Consider the following 12,943-nt stretch of genomic DNA (forward strand, 5'->3'; position numbering starts at 1 on the left):
ATGTTATTCACGATTAAGTATCGTATTTAATGGGAACTTATTTTTATCATTAGGTAGTGAGGCAAAAGTAGTTAAGAATGAAGAATAAACTGAAATTCACAGCCTTTTAACAACTGTGATAAAATGATTTCCCATTTGCTTTCCCCCGCCTTTTTTGGCTTCCTGGCGCACATCAGCTGTCCATCATGTTGAAATAGTAAGGTTTAAAAAGTCCGGTTTTAAATTATTTTATAGATACCAATGCAACAGCCGCTCTAGCGCTCCCCTGATTGCCTGCCAAAATGGCAGAGTTTAGACATCAACCTACGGAGCTCTATACTTGACATTGCACATCCTGCAATGTGACTATCGCGGATGCGCACATCGCGATATCGATGCTTAAACAATATTTCGTGCAGCCCTATTATAAATAGTAATAAATAATATATTCAGCATTTTAGAATAAAAAAGCTTTTTTTTTCAATTGAGAACATGCCCAATAGCCTGGATGCCAGCCGAACTTAGCCCCGCCCACAACATTTGACGTTGGGAAGTTCGGTCTGGACTTGATCCGTTGAGGAGCAACTATGCCCGAACAGAAGCTGTTCGGACCAATCAAATTTTCAGGGCGGGTTTTAGACGATGATGGACAGACGATAAACAGTAACGTAATCATCCACGTCACCAAAGAGCGCTTGGGGTGAATTCGTATATTCATTCACCTTCACTATTTCCCTCAAAAATGATGATTGTGTTGGTAAGTACTCTGTGTATCCTTAAAATCTTTTTTACAACACCGGCAAAGATTGTAAAGATTCTACTTCTTCCAGCGTGCAGGCAGACAGGGTTGCCAGGTTTTCACAACAAAACCCCACCCAATTGCTACTCAAAACTAGCCCAAAACAAGCCCAATAGCTTCCCGGTGGGGTTCTATGGAAAAAAATGGCGTTTGGGGGGTAAAATGTGTTGGGTTTTTTGGCAGGATTGTCTGCTAAAATTCGCATTCCTGGGTCTGAATATCATATAATTGATGTCGCTTCAACCCGCGGACATGGAAAAACAGCCTGCGGGAAAACCGCGGACTTGGCGACAGTGTGTGCAGTTGAGTTCTGTTGACATTTGACAACTAACGTTATGCGTCGCTCCGTTGCTCTGATTGGTTGTAGGTCTATCCAATTGAGGTATTTCCTGGTTTGGTTGAAACGCCCCATAATCACAGCCCAACGGAGCAGTATCAGACTCACATTCTGACTAGAATTGAGTATGACAACGTCAGGCTACATGCCCAAAGGAAGGTCTTGTAAAATTTAAAATGTAAAATAATTTTTCTCCCAAAGTATAGCTACACTTATAGAATCCAATACACACATACATTCTCTCTATCCCACCAGGAAGAAAAGAAGTTCAACCTGAGGATAAATTATCCAGAGTAATGTGCCGGCTGATATTGATTTAACTTCCACCCTGTGTTTTGGCTCAATGGGCCACCTTGTTGAATTTGTAATTTAGTACAACAGCATCCAGGCACAAACAGAAAGAGAGAGAGACAGTGAGGGAGAGATGTTATGACTAGTCTGCAATAAAATAGCACAAATATAATAGTGAAACTGAGACCTCAATTCAACAACTGGAGGCCGGCCATACTACGGCAGGGCAGACCCAGTCGTGCATTTATCTCTGGCACCTGCTCTGACATCTGCGTGTCGGCATGAGCGAACCTGAGCGGCCCTGAACGGCAGAGAACACTTAAGATCTAGTGGCAGTTATCACAACATCTATACCACCGTGTTGATAGCAGTGATATGTTCAGCACAACTTTTATCTTTAGCTAGCACTTAAAAAGTGATGTGATAGCTGATTCGCTTCTGTTTCGCAGATGTGGGCAAACAAATGTTTAAAAACATGATTAGAATTCAAAAATTGTATTATAACCTTAACAATTGCTGTATCTAAAATCGCATTCTGTATAGTAGGCACTTCACTTGGTTTGAAACCGTTAAAAAAATACACTATATAATGTGAATGTGTCAATGTTTGAAATTCGAACGTACTCCATTCGCCATGTTGTCACTGTCATGTGACCTACGGCCTCAGCGTCGCTTCACTGCCATTCACAAATCCTCTCTTATGGCCTTATGAGATAGTAACGTGTCCATTGGATTCACACTACCAAATCTTGCTGGATAATAAAAGTCATCAGGGTACTTTTGACCTACTATTTCATGAATACGTTTTTTGCATACGTTTTGCACCCACTATATGGTATGGAATTAGGCATATTTAGACAGAGGGAATGTGATTGGGCTATAAGATAATAATTAGCTTAATACTCATCACAACAGGTTACTTCAGCGATTAACATTAAGTTTTGTATAAGTAGAAACCCGGTAGTATATTCGAATGCTCGTGCTTCCCCCCTCATATCCCCCTGAGACAAGAGATTTATGTATTTTATGTCTGGAAAAAAGCCTCAGATTATCATCATTTTGCGTCATCTGAGGCTTTTCTGTAGCCTTGTCCTACCAGACTCTCGTACATTTCATTTGTACAGAGAATCTGGCCACTCTCCATTGACAAGCGTTAACTTCCTTGAAGGCGGGTACTCAGTTGAAGTTTAAAACTACTGGATCTGCTCAGAACCACTCTGGATCTGCCATACTAATCGCTAACGTTTGGTCATGACGTATGTCATCTCAAACTAGCGCACGACATCAACATCATCGATCTCAGCCACTCCCTCTGTTCGCTGATTGGACCGGTTTAAAATTTGACCGGAGAAAACCAGAGAATATACCGCAATCACAGACAGAGTGCTGAAGGAAAATGAAAATTGAGCGGAAGTACGTAGGAGTGCGGAGCCAGGCTAGCTTTTTTGGTCAGAGGCTAGAGACTACAGCCAGTAGTAGGAGCTAGTTCTGCATGTTTTCAACCCACCCATAGGGGTGGGATCTCACTCACAGAATGTATATGCGCACGGTCGCTCGGGCATTCATAACGGAGCGGTGCGGAGCAAAGCGAGTGTTTTCAATGAATTCCTATGAAAGTTAAAGGGTTAGTTCGCCCAAAAATGAAAATCCTGTCATTAATTACTTACCCTCATGTCGTTCGAAACCCGTAAGACTTTTGTTCATCTTCGGAACACAAATTTAGATATTTTTGCAAAAAAATGCTTTAGGTGCTTTAGGTCTTGGCGTAGTGGTCAAATTGGGGCTAAAGTGTGCATTTCCTGGATGCCCGAACCGTGAGAAACGAACAAGTGCACGTAAAAGTGCCTTGTCAAAGCCGCGAAATGAAAGTCATATTCTCATGCATGCGTCATGAAGTTCACGTCAAAGGCCCAGGCAGAAAAAAGAACTTGTTGAATAAAGTAATTTTGATTTTTTTTGCGCACAAAAAATATTTTCGTTGCTTCATAAAATTATTGTAGAACCACTGTAGTGAGATGGACTTTTTAACGACGTCTTTAGTACCTTTTATGGGTCTTGTGAGTGTAAGTTACATTGCTGCCAAAGGAGGCCTTTCTGAGCCATCGGATTTCAATAAAAATATCTTCATTTGTGTTCTGAAGATGAACGGAGGACTTACGGGTGTCGAACGACATGAGGGTAAGTAATTAATGACAGAATTTTCATTTTTGGGTGAACTAACCCTTTAAGCTTCCATAAGCATGAACTTAAAATGCGCCAGACTGGACACGCACCGTGTAGCCATGAATGAATGCCGTGCTTAGCTCAGCTCAGCTCTTCGCTCTCGTGAGGAATGAAATCTTACTGCTGTTGCGTTTGTGCTGCGACTCTCGTTCGGCTCACACTGCATTGAACAGACACGTTCGGTTTTATTTGTCTGTTCTCTAACTGAACTAAATTATTATTTTATTACTATAAAAATGAACCCGATGGTGGGGTGGTCCCGCGGAGGGCAAGTGATAACCAGTGGCCGTGGCTTTGGGAGTGGCCTCGTAAGGCAGCAAAACAAGTGCATTCTGGGAGTTGTTGTCTTTCATCCACATGAGCCAAAAATACATTTCCTGGCTTTTCTCAGTCTAGAAGGCACCAACTTCTAAAATAATTTGACATTTCTACAACATAAATGACCCAATTTAAATAAACAATCATCTTTCCAGCGATGAAGTATCCCTTTAAGGTAACACTGCGTTTCAAACAACTTTTGAGCCTCATACTTGAAATTAATGACTGGCACGATGCTCAAAGTCGGAAATCAATTCAACCTTTAGAAAGAAGTGTCAATTGACATCATTTCAAAAGTGGTGGCAAAGGAAGGGCATCTTACAACATTAAATTCGTAACATAATATATAACAATACCTTATTTTTTGCTTTATAGGCTGTTTTTAAAACTAATGCATGCATTTAGTTTTCATTACTTTAGTCTTTGCCATAATTAAAGTAATAACACAAAATAGGATGGTGCCATCTTGTGGTGTAGGTCGAATTTCCCATTTCCGACATTTTGTGGAATGCGCCAAAAAATATTTAACAAAACTAAACAGTCAAACTTGTAGGGTAAACATTTTCGGGAATAAATTTGCCAAATGTATAATAAGAAAAACAAGAAAATCAACATTTAATTTTTCAACAATTTTCCAATCTTGTACTTAGAAAAATAATGAGAATTTTAAATTATATAATTATATTTTATTTTATGTATTTTATTAAAATTATCGTTGTTGTTCATTTTTTTTAATTAAATGATTACTGTTACTAAAATTATTTAACTTTTATCATTTATTTTTTATTGTAAAACATCTATGAACATATTCCATATAACATCAAATTATCAAATAGTGAAAATGTATTGGTTCAGTAATTATAATATAACATTTTTCATTCAGATGTCTGGAAAAGGTAAATACTGAAATAAGGTAAATAGCCTACAAATAAAAGATGACTTAACAGAAAGAGCCATGTGCTTTCACTCCTTTTTTGCCCCGTTGTACAGGATTTTCCTGTTTGAGTTCATTAGGAAATAAAATCACGTAACAAGAACATCCTCTCCTGAGAATATGTTTCCCAATGAGTGCATTTGTGCATTACCTGCAGTGACTGTGTCCTTCTCTTTTGCTGCCAGTTCCTCAACCTCGGCTCTTCGCCTGAGCTCAAAGCGGCGAGAGTAACCCTCCTTTGGCTTCCAGAGTTCCTGCAAGAGGAGGGGCTTTTCGTTGTTCCCTAGCGCCCGAAGGCACTCAGTCCGCCACCGTCGGTCTGGGCCCTCAAACCGTCCAATCACGTCACATAACACATAGCTACAGGCCGAGGCCTTGTTTAGAGAATAGCGATCAAGCGCCTCTTTGATCAACTCTTGGGCGCTGGAACGAGGTGTGGCGAGGACGCTTTTGTAGTTGGCGCCAGCGCTGATTTCATCACCAAATATCTTCAGCACACCTGGAGCAGATGATTGGGTGGAAAGCTCAGCTGGATCGTCCCGTACCTGCTCAGGTAGGTCGGTTACAGAGCGACGATCCCGATAACTCAGTGTCCGGTACAGAACCTGCGTAAAAGTGCGACTCTGCCGCTTCAGGCGGTTCTTGGATGGCAGAGACATGCTGGCAGATGAGGAACCGTAGAACATGGTGCCGGAAAGTGCATTGGTTAAAAAACCCCTAGAACTGAGACAACAACAAATTAATACAAATGCAACAGTGTTACTGTTCATAACCTTATATGTGACCCTGGACCACAAAACCAGTCATACTGTAAGTCGCACGGGTATATTTGTGGCAAAAGCCAACAATACATTGTATGGGTCAAAATTATTGATTTTTCTTTTATGCCAAAAATCATTAGGATATTACATAAATATCCTGTTCCATGAATATATTTTGTAAATGCAGCTTTCAGAAGATGTATAAATCTCAATTAAAAAAAAAAATTGCCCCTTATGACTGGTTTTGTGGTCCAGGGTCACATATGTATATAACACACATTCACACACACACACACACACACACACACACACACACACACACACACACACACACACACACACACACACACACACACACACACACACACACACACACACACACACACACACACACACACACACACACACACACACACACACACTGGAGACACTCATCTCTGCAGTCTGTCTAGCTACAGTATATATAATTGTATACAAACGATACAAATTATATAATATTATATCAAATATAACAATATTTAAATTATTACATTTTAAATATAAATTAAATATATACATTTGTATATTATAAATAATTTTTATTTTTTAAATATATTGCAGATAGATAAGTGATAATTATGGTAAGCTTCTCATCTCAATAATATAATATTGGTTGCAATTAGAGGCACTTGGCAATACTGTACAACCGTAGATACAGATGAGTTTAATACACAGCTACTGTCAGAGAGACAGACAGAAATAGACAGGATGGGCAAGGCTGAATTTTTGTGTAAAACAAACAGGGATGTTGCCAAGCATATGATGGAAAATACAGCTTGATGGAAACTATGAGAATAGTTGTGGACAGCCATGTTCAAATAATTTACAATAGCCAATAACCCACTAAAGAACAATATCATTTACATTACATTAGAAAAACTAAAATAGCTAATTGCAGTGATTAGAGATTATGGGTGGTTGAAGAGATGGACGTAAGGACGGATGGATGGATGGAAGGAAGAAGGACGGAAGAAAGGATGGATGGATGGATGGATGGAAGGAAGAATAGATGGATGGATGGACGGAAGAAAGGATGGATGGATGGATGGATGGAAGGAAGAATAGATGGATGGATGGATGGATGGACGGAAGAAAGGATAGATAGATAGATAGATAGATAGATAGATAGATAGATAGATAGATAGATAGATAGATAGATAGATAGATAGATAGATAGATAGATAGATAGATAGATAGATAGATAGATAGATAGATAGATAGATAGATGGATGGATGGATGGAAGGAGAAAGGAAGGAAAGAATGATAGATGGACGTAAGGACGGATGGATGGATGGAAGGAAGAAGGAAGGAAGAATAAATGGATGGATGGACGGAAGAAAGCATAGATAGATAGATAGATAGATAGATAGATAGATAGATAGATAGATAGATAGATAGATAGATAGATAGATAGATAGATAGATGATAGATAGATAGATAGATAGATAGATAGATAGATAGATAGATAGATAGATAGATAGATAGATAGATAGATAGATAGATAGATGGATGGGTGTATGGGTGGATGGATGGATGGAAGGAAGGAGGAAGGAAGGAAGAAATGATAGATGGACGTAAGGACGGATGGATGGAAGGAAGAAGCAAGGAAGAAAGGAATGATAGATGGACGGACAGAAGGAAGAATAGATGGATGGATGGAAGAAAGGATGGAAGGAAGGAAGGAAGGAAGGACGTAAGGACGGATGGATGGAAGGAAGAAGCAAGGACGAAAGGAATGATAGATGGACGGACAGAAGGAAGAATAGATGGATGGATGGAAGAAAGGATGGAAGGAAGGAAGGAAGGAAGGAAGGATGGATGGATGGATGGATGGATGGATGGATGGATGGATGGATAGATAGATAGATAGATAGATAGATAGATAGATAGATAGATAGATAGATAGATAGATAGATAGATAGATAGATAGATAGATAGATAGATAGATAGATAGATACATAGATACATAGACTGCAGAGATGAGTGTCTCCAATGCTGCAGACATGAGAAACACCTTCTAACAGTGTGTGTGTGTGTGTGTGTGTGTAAGAGAGAGAGAGAGAGAGAGAGAGAGAGAGAGAGAGAGAGAGAGAGAGAGAGAGAGAGAGAGAGAGAGAGAGAGAGAGAGAGAGAGAGAGAGAGAGAGAGAGAGAGAGAGAGAGAGAGAGACTGCATCAGCTAAAATCCCCACTACTCGGCAGTCTAAACGGAGACCATCTGCTCGTGCGTGAAAATACTTCACCGTGGGCTCGTGAAGCCTATTCACAGCTATAATAATCTCTCGGTCTACAGGTACTGCGTACATCTAAAGTCTCCATTTGTTCCCTTGTTCTTGCATCCTGTTATGCGCACAGTTATTTAAACAAAACGTTATATGATTCTTAAAGGTACAGGACATTAAATGAGAATGAATAATTTAACCTTCATAAACATTTTACACTATAATGTAATGTAACTGCGCGCGCATAAGATCAGCACTTTTTCGTAGCTACAATAAAGAAAGTTTCGTTTTTGTTATTGAAAAGACTTGAAACACAAGGTTGCAAAATAGTTCTTACCTGTCAATCGCGTTTTATTCCCCGTGTGCTGAAGAGACGCTCATTTGGAGGCATTCATTTTAAAGAAGCGCGTCGGGCTACTGCGGGTCTCCACTAGCAACGGCGCGAGCCAACAAAGGCACCTGCTCGCGAGTCCTAATCCGCTTGTGCGTCTTAACGTGGCTCCGCCAGCCAGTCTCAGAGCTCTGATCCCTCACAAGCCGCTCGCTTGACTCCTGTTATTGACATTTGCCAGTATTTCTTGTTCATAGGTTAAATTAGCTCTACGGGCCGGTGGGATACAGTTTAGGTCCGCCCAGTCACTGTCATGGAATGCGACAACGTCTACCTGTACAGTAATATTGAGGTGTCAAACATGGGCTAAATATCAATGTAGAGAAATCTATTGTTGGTATGCTCGGAATGCCTTACCTGCTTATTTTATTTCTCGGCGCTGCTCCTGGGTAGTCGTTGGAGCTGTTTATCCCTTTCCCCTTCTTTTATTTGCCCGTCTCCACTGACTACACTCCAGTCTGCATGCTTCGGCGTCTGCATTCCCTCAGCCGACTGCAGCCGGAAAGAGCCGAACCGAGAAATTGAAGCCCGCTTGGATGTCTAGGCAGTGCATGCCATGCCATATGTATTTTTTTCGCGAATTAACCCGAGGCTGTATAGGACATACAGTCTGTTGAATGATCGTAATTCAACTTTACTGTCGAGCTGAAATTTAGACACGACAGCCACTAAACGGACAGTGCATCAATCCGTCAGCCTCGTTTTCATTCGCGCAAATTTAATATGATTGAATACGATCGATATAGAGCCCCTTCCAAGCGCATTTTTTTTCTAAACATGTTTTCATTTGTAAAACAAATATAGCCTATGCTACGGACTAAAATTAATGTCAAAGTCGACGTGATTAACTACCTGGTTACAGCACCTTTCTGAACTTGGGGTCCTTGAGAAAAGAAGTGCACTTAAAGGGATAGTTCACCCAAAAATTAAATTCTGTCATCATTTACTCACAGAATTTGACCCAATTTGATCCCTTTAATTGGATTGAATGTACACTTGTAGTGCACGTCAAATCTGCATGCAAATAGCTAATATAATAATACTGCAATAAAAGGTCTACAACTTAAAGAGAGTGCACTTTCATTCAGATTCTTAAGTAGATAGACTTTTTAAAAGTTCACTAATAATGTCAAATTAAAAGTTTTAACTTAAAGGTGCACTGTGAAAATTTTAGTGCCATCTAGCTGTGAAGTTGGGAATTGCAACCACCCACCGCTCACCCCTCCCTTTCGAAGCGCAAAGAGAAACTACGGTGGCCGACACAGGACAAAGATGTCGTCGTCTGAGACAGCAGAGAGTGACTAGCGCTCTGTAGAGAAGTTTGTCCGTTTAGGGCTACTGTAGAAACATGGCGGCACAAAATGGCAACTTCACTGTAAGGGGACCCGCGGATAGAAATGGCTCATTCTAAGGTAATAAAAACGTAACGGTTCATTATGTAAGATCTTTATACACCACTGAAAACATAGTTATGTATATTATATTGCATTTCTGTCAATAGATCCTCATAAATATTACACATTACACCTTTAAAGTACCTGTTAAGTCATTTTGTTTGAATAATCTTGTCATGCTTTAAAGTACACTTCTGTTGTGCTGACTACATTAAGCACATGTTCACGAGGTTGTTATTTTAAAACAACAACAAAAAAGGGATAGTTCACCCAAAAATGAAAATTACCCCATGATTTACTCACCCTCAAGCCATCCTAGGTGTATATGACTCTCTTCTTTCTGATGAACACAATCAGAGTTATATTAATAAATAACCTGACGCTTCCAAGCTTTACACAAAAGGAGCTCATTTCGTTACTTGCGCGCTGTGTGGAAAGTTTTGTGTGCGCACACATCCGAAGCATGCGCCCAAAAAGCCACGTCTCAGACAGCGCACGAATACTAAACAGCTCTCTTTCATGTCTTCTTGCACTTGAGCGGATAAATTCACACAAAATTGTCAAAAAATAGTGAGTATAACATAATTGGTTATGTCTGAAGTGAATGCTAACATTTGAGAAAGTAAATGCATGTTGTGTACATGTAGTATCAGTATATTGGATGCTGTGTGTTAAACAAAGGACTGAGTAACTTCAAGGATGTTTTACTGACTGTTTACTTCTCTTTTATAATGTTTTAAATTTATATTAGTTAGGCTAGTTGTTGTAGCTATGGTATCGAAACTGGAAAGGAGAATTGTGAATTTTCACTGGTATCTAACATTTTGTGTCATTACTGCCTGTTTTTGCAAAAACTGTTTCATGGTGTGGTTATAGTTTTAGGCCTGTGTGTGCATATGCATAGCCTAGTTCAGCTCCAGTGAGCTATATTCAGATGGCTATGATCCATATTTATCTACACACTGATTCTGAAAAAATAAGGAGAGAACACCCGTGAACACTCATTCAGAACATTCATATAAGACCATGAATTAACTATAGCCTAGGCCTACTAACTATAGCAATACAAAGTATTTTAATATCATGTTGAATGTTAGATCCATACCTTAATTTAGTTACGTGGTAGGCTAATGTAGGCCTATTTATTTTTATTACAATATGACAGTTTCTAAATGTACTTTGGCTAAAATGTTTGGTTTATGAGAAACTGCAGTTACAATAATGTACAATGGTTAAAGAATAGGCATATGTTATGCAAATGTTCATAAGGATGACTGGGAATAGCAATTGAATGTAATTTGGTCACTTTACTGAAAATGTCTGTTAAGAACATGGCAGAACTCTATGAATAATTAATTCCAGTTGAATGACTAATAGATCTGTTGTCTTCTGAGGGTGTAAAGTGGGGCCATCTACTGGGACATCCAGCAGCTCAGAAAGAAGCACACACTCATTCAAATCCCAGGATGTTTTTGGCTCACATTTTAGAAATGTCAGTGTTTAAATCTGTATAGAATACATTGATTCCTGTCATAAAAATAAAAAAATCATTGAAAGTAGACACCTCATTTTGTACTCAAGCCTGTACTGAGAAACCATGAGAAACAGAAAAAGATCACAATGGAGAAAAACCAAACTAGAATTGCGACATCCGGTGGCGTGGTGTTGGGACTGCTGGCTGAAATATAACAATGATCTAATACAGCTGTTTGGTAATGTTGTACATGACCAATAATTAACGCCATGATGAAATTAAATCCGATCTATTCGGATAGACATTAAAGAGCATGAATTATATATGGAAATTTTCATTTAAAATGTGAAATTTGTTCTGTAACATGACTGTATTCAACATTACCTGTAATAGTCAATGTATTACATAAATTAATGAATAAATGGGTTCAAAATGGTGTTTATTCTTTGTATTTATTGATCAACCCACAGACATACAAAATGCATAGAATGCAGGACTCAAATAATGCTTCAGAGAGAAGGAAGTTTCCTTGATAAAAAGCATTGTTATGAAATAACATGGTCTTAATACAAATACAAAAACTGGGGCAATACAAACATTGCAGCGAAATCACAATCACAAATACCTTCATGTGAAAGGTTCAAAAGCGGAATAAACCAGCAGAATGGCCGACAACACAAAGCCTTGAACTGTTCCGAAACACACCCAAACTAGAAAAGGCACAAATGATATTTACAGTGAGGTCAGGGATAGGTTTCAAGTGAATTCATATTTTTCATAATTCTCCCCAGAATTAAGGACAGGTAGGCAGCCTGATGTTTGTGGATTTTGGTGTCAAGAACCATGAACAAACTACATCAAATTCTACAATTTAAAGGGATAGTTCACCAAAAAATGACAATTCTGTCATAATTTACTCACCCAAACCTGTATGAATGCACACCTAGAAAAAGGGTGTCAAAATTAATTCAGGGGTACAACAGCTTGTCGCTGGGACAGTACCCTTAAAAGGACATATGTGTACTTTTTTACCACAAAAAGGTTCATAGTAGTACCTCAAGGTATACGTATTTATACTCTAAGGTACTAATATGCTCCTTTTAGCAGTAAAAAAGGTACAAAGATGTCATTTTAAGGGTACTGCCCCAGCGACAAGCTGTTGTACCCCTAAAGGTACAATTTTGACACCCTTTTTCTCTGTGTATCTTTCTTCTGTGGGTAACCAAACAGTTCATGGTAGCCATTGACTTCCATTGTATTTTTTTCATACTATGGAAGTCGATGGCTACCGTCAACTGTTTGGTTTACCCCGTATACCCACATTCTTCAAAATGTTCTTCCATGCTTAGCAAAGAAAGAAATTCATGCAGGTTTGGGTGAGTAAATGACAGAATTTTCACTTTTGGCTGAACTGTCCCTTTAAGAATGATTTGTCAGGGCAAAATAGCATTAAATTGTGTGATAGATTGGTCTTTTATAACTTGGTTGTAGTGCATTTTCATTTGGCTTTGAGTCAAAGGTAAACTATAAGCTTTCTATCATTTCAACATGTTAAAACGCACATAATTAATCACAGCATTTATCAAACATCAGCCATCCAGCATATTCTAGCGACTCAAAAGTAAGAGGAAGAAGACTTTTGTACATTCAGTATGCACTCGCTAATAAGTTATAGTAAATTGTGTTGTTTTCATTCAAGGTCAAAGGAAATCTGAATATATCATCTCAGGCTGAGTGGCAGTGAAAGCTGTACGATGGATGTAAACTGTCTGTAGGAACTG

The 12,943-nt window shown here is 39.0% G+C and overlaps 1 protein-coding gene across 1 annotated transcript in view; it reads right to left on the reverse strand.

Moving 5' to 3' along the window:
• radil (Ras association and DIL domains) overlaps positions 1-5,567 on the reverse strand; it is a gene marked incomplete at both ends in the record, with an annotated part of 37,727 nt that extends 32,160 nt beyond the window's left edge. The window contains one exon of the mRNA XM_079811283.1: positions 5,033-5,567. Coding sequence (XP_079667409.1) covers positions 5,033-5,567 — 535 coding nt within the window. The remainder of the gene's footprint in view (positions 1-5,032) is intronic.
• Between the last annotated feature and the right edge of the window lie 7,376 nt (positions 5,568-12,943).

Source organism: Gobio gobio, assembly GCF_949357685.1.
Source record: "Gobio gobio genome assembly, chromosome: 3".
NCBI lineage: Eukaryota > Metazoa > Chordata > Actinopteri > Cypriniformes > Gobionidae > Gobio > Gobio gobio.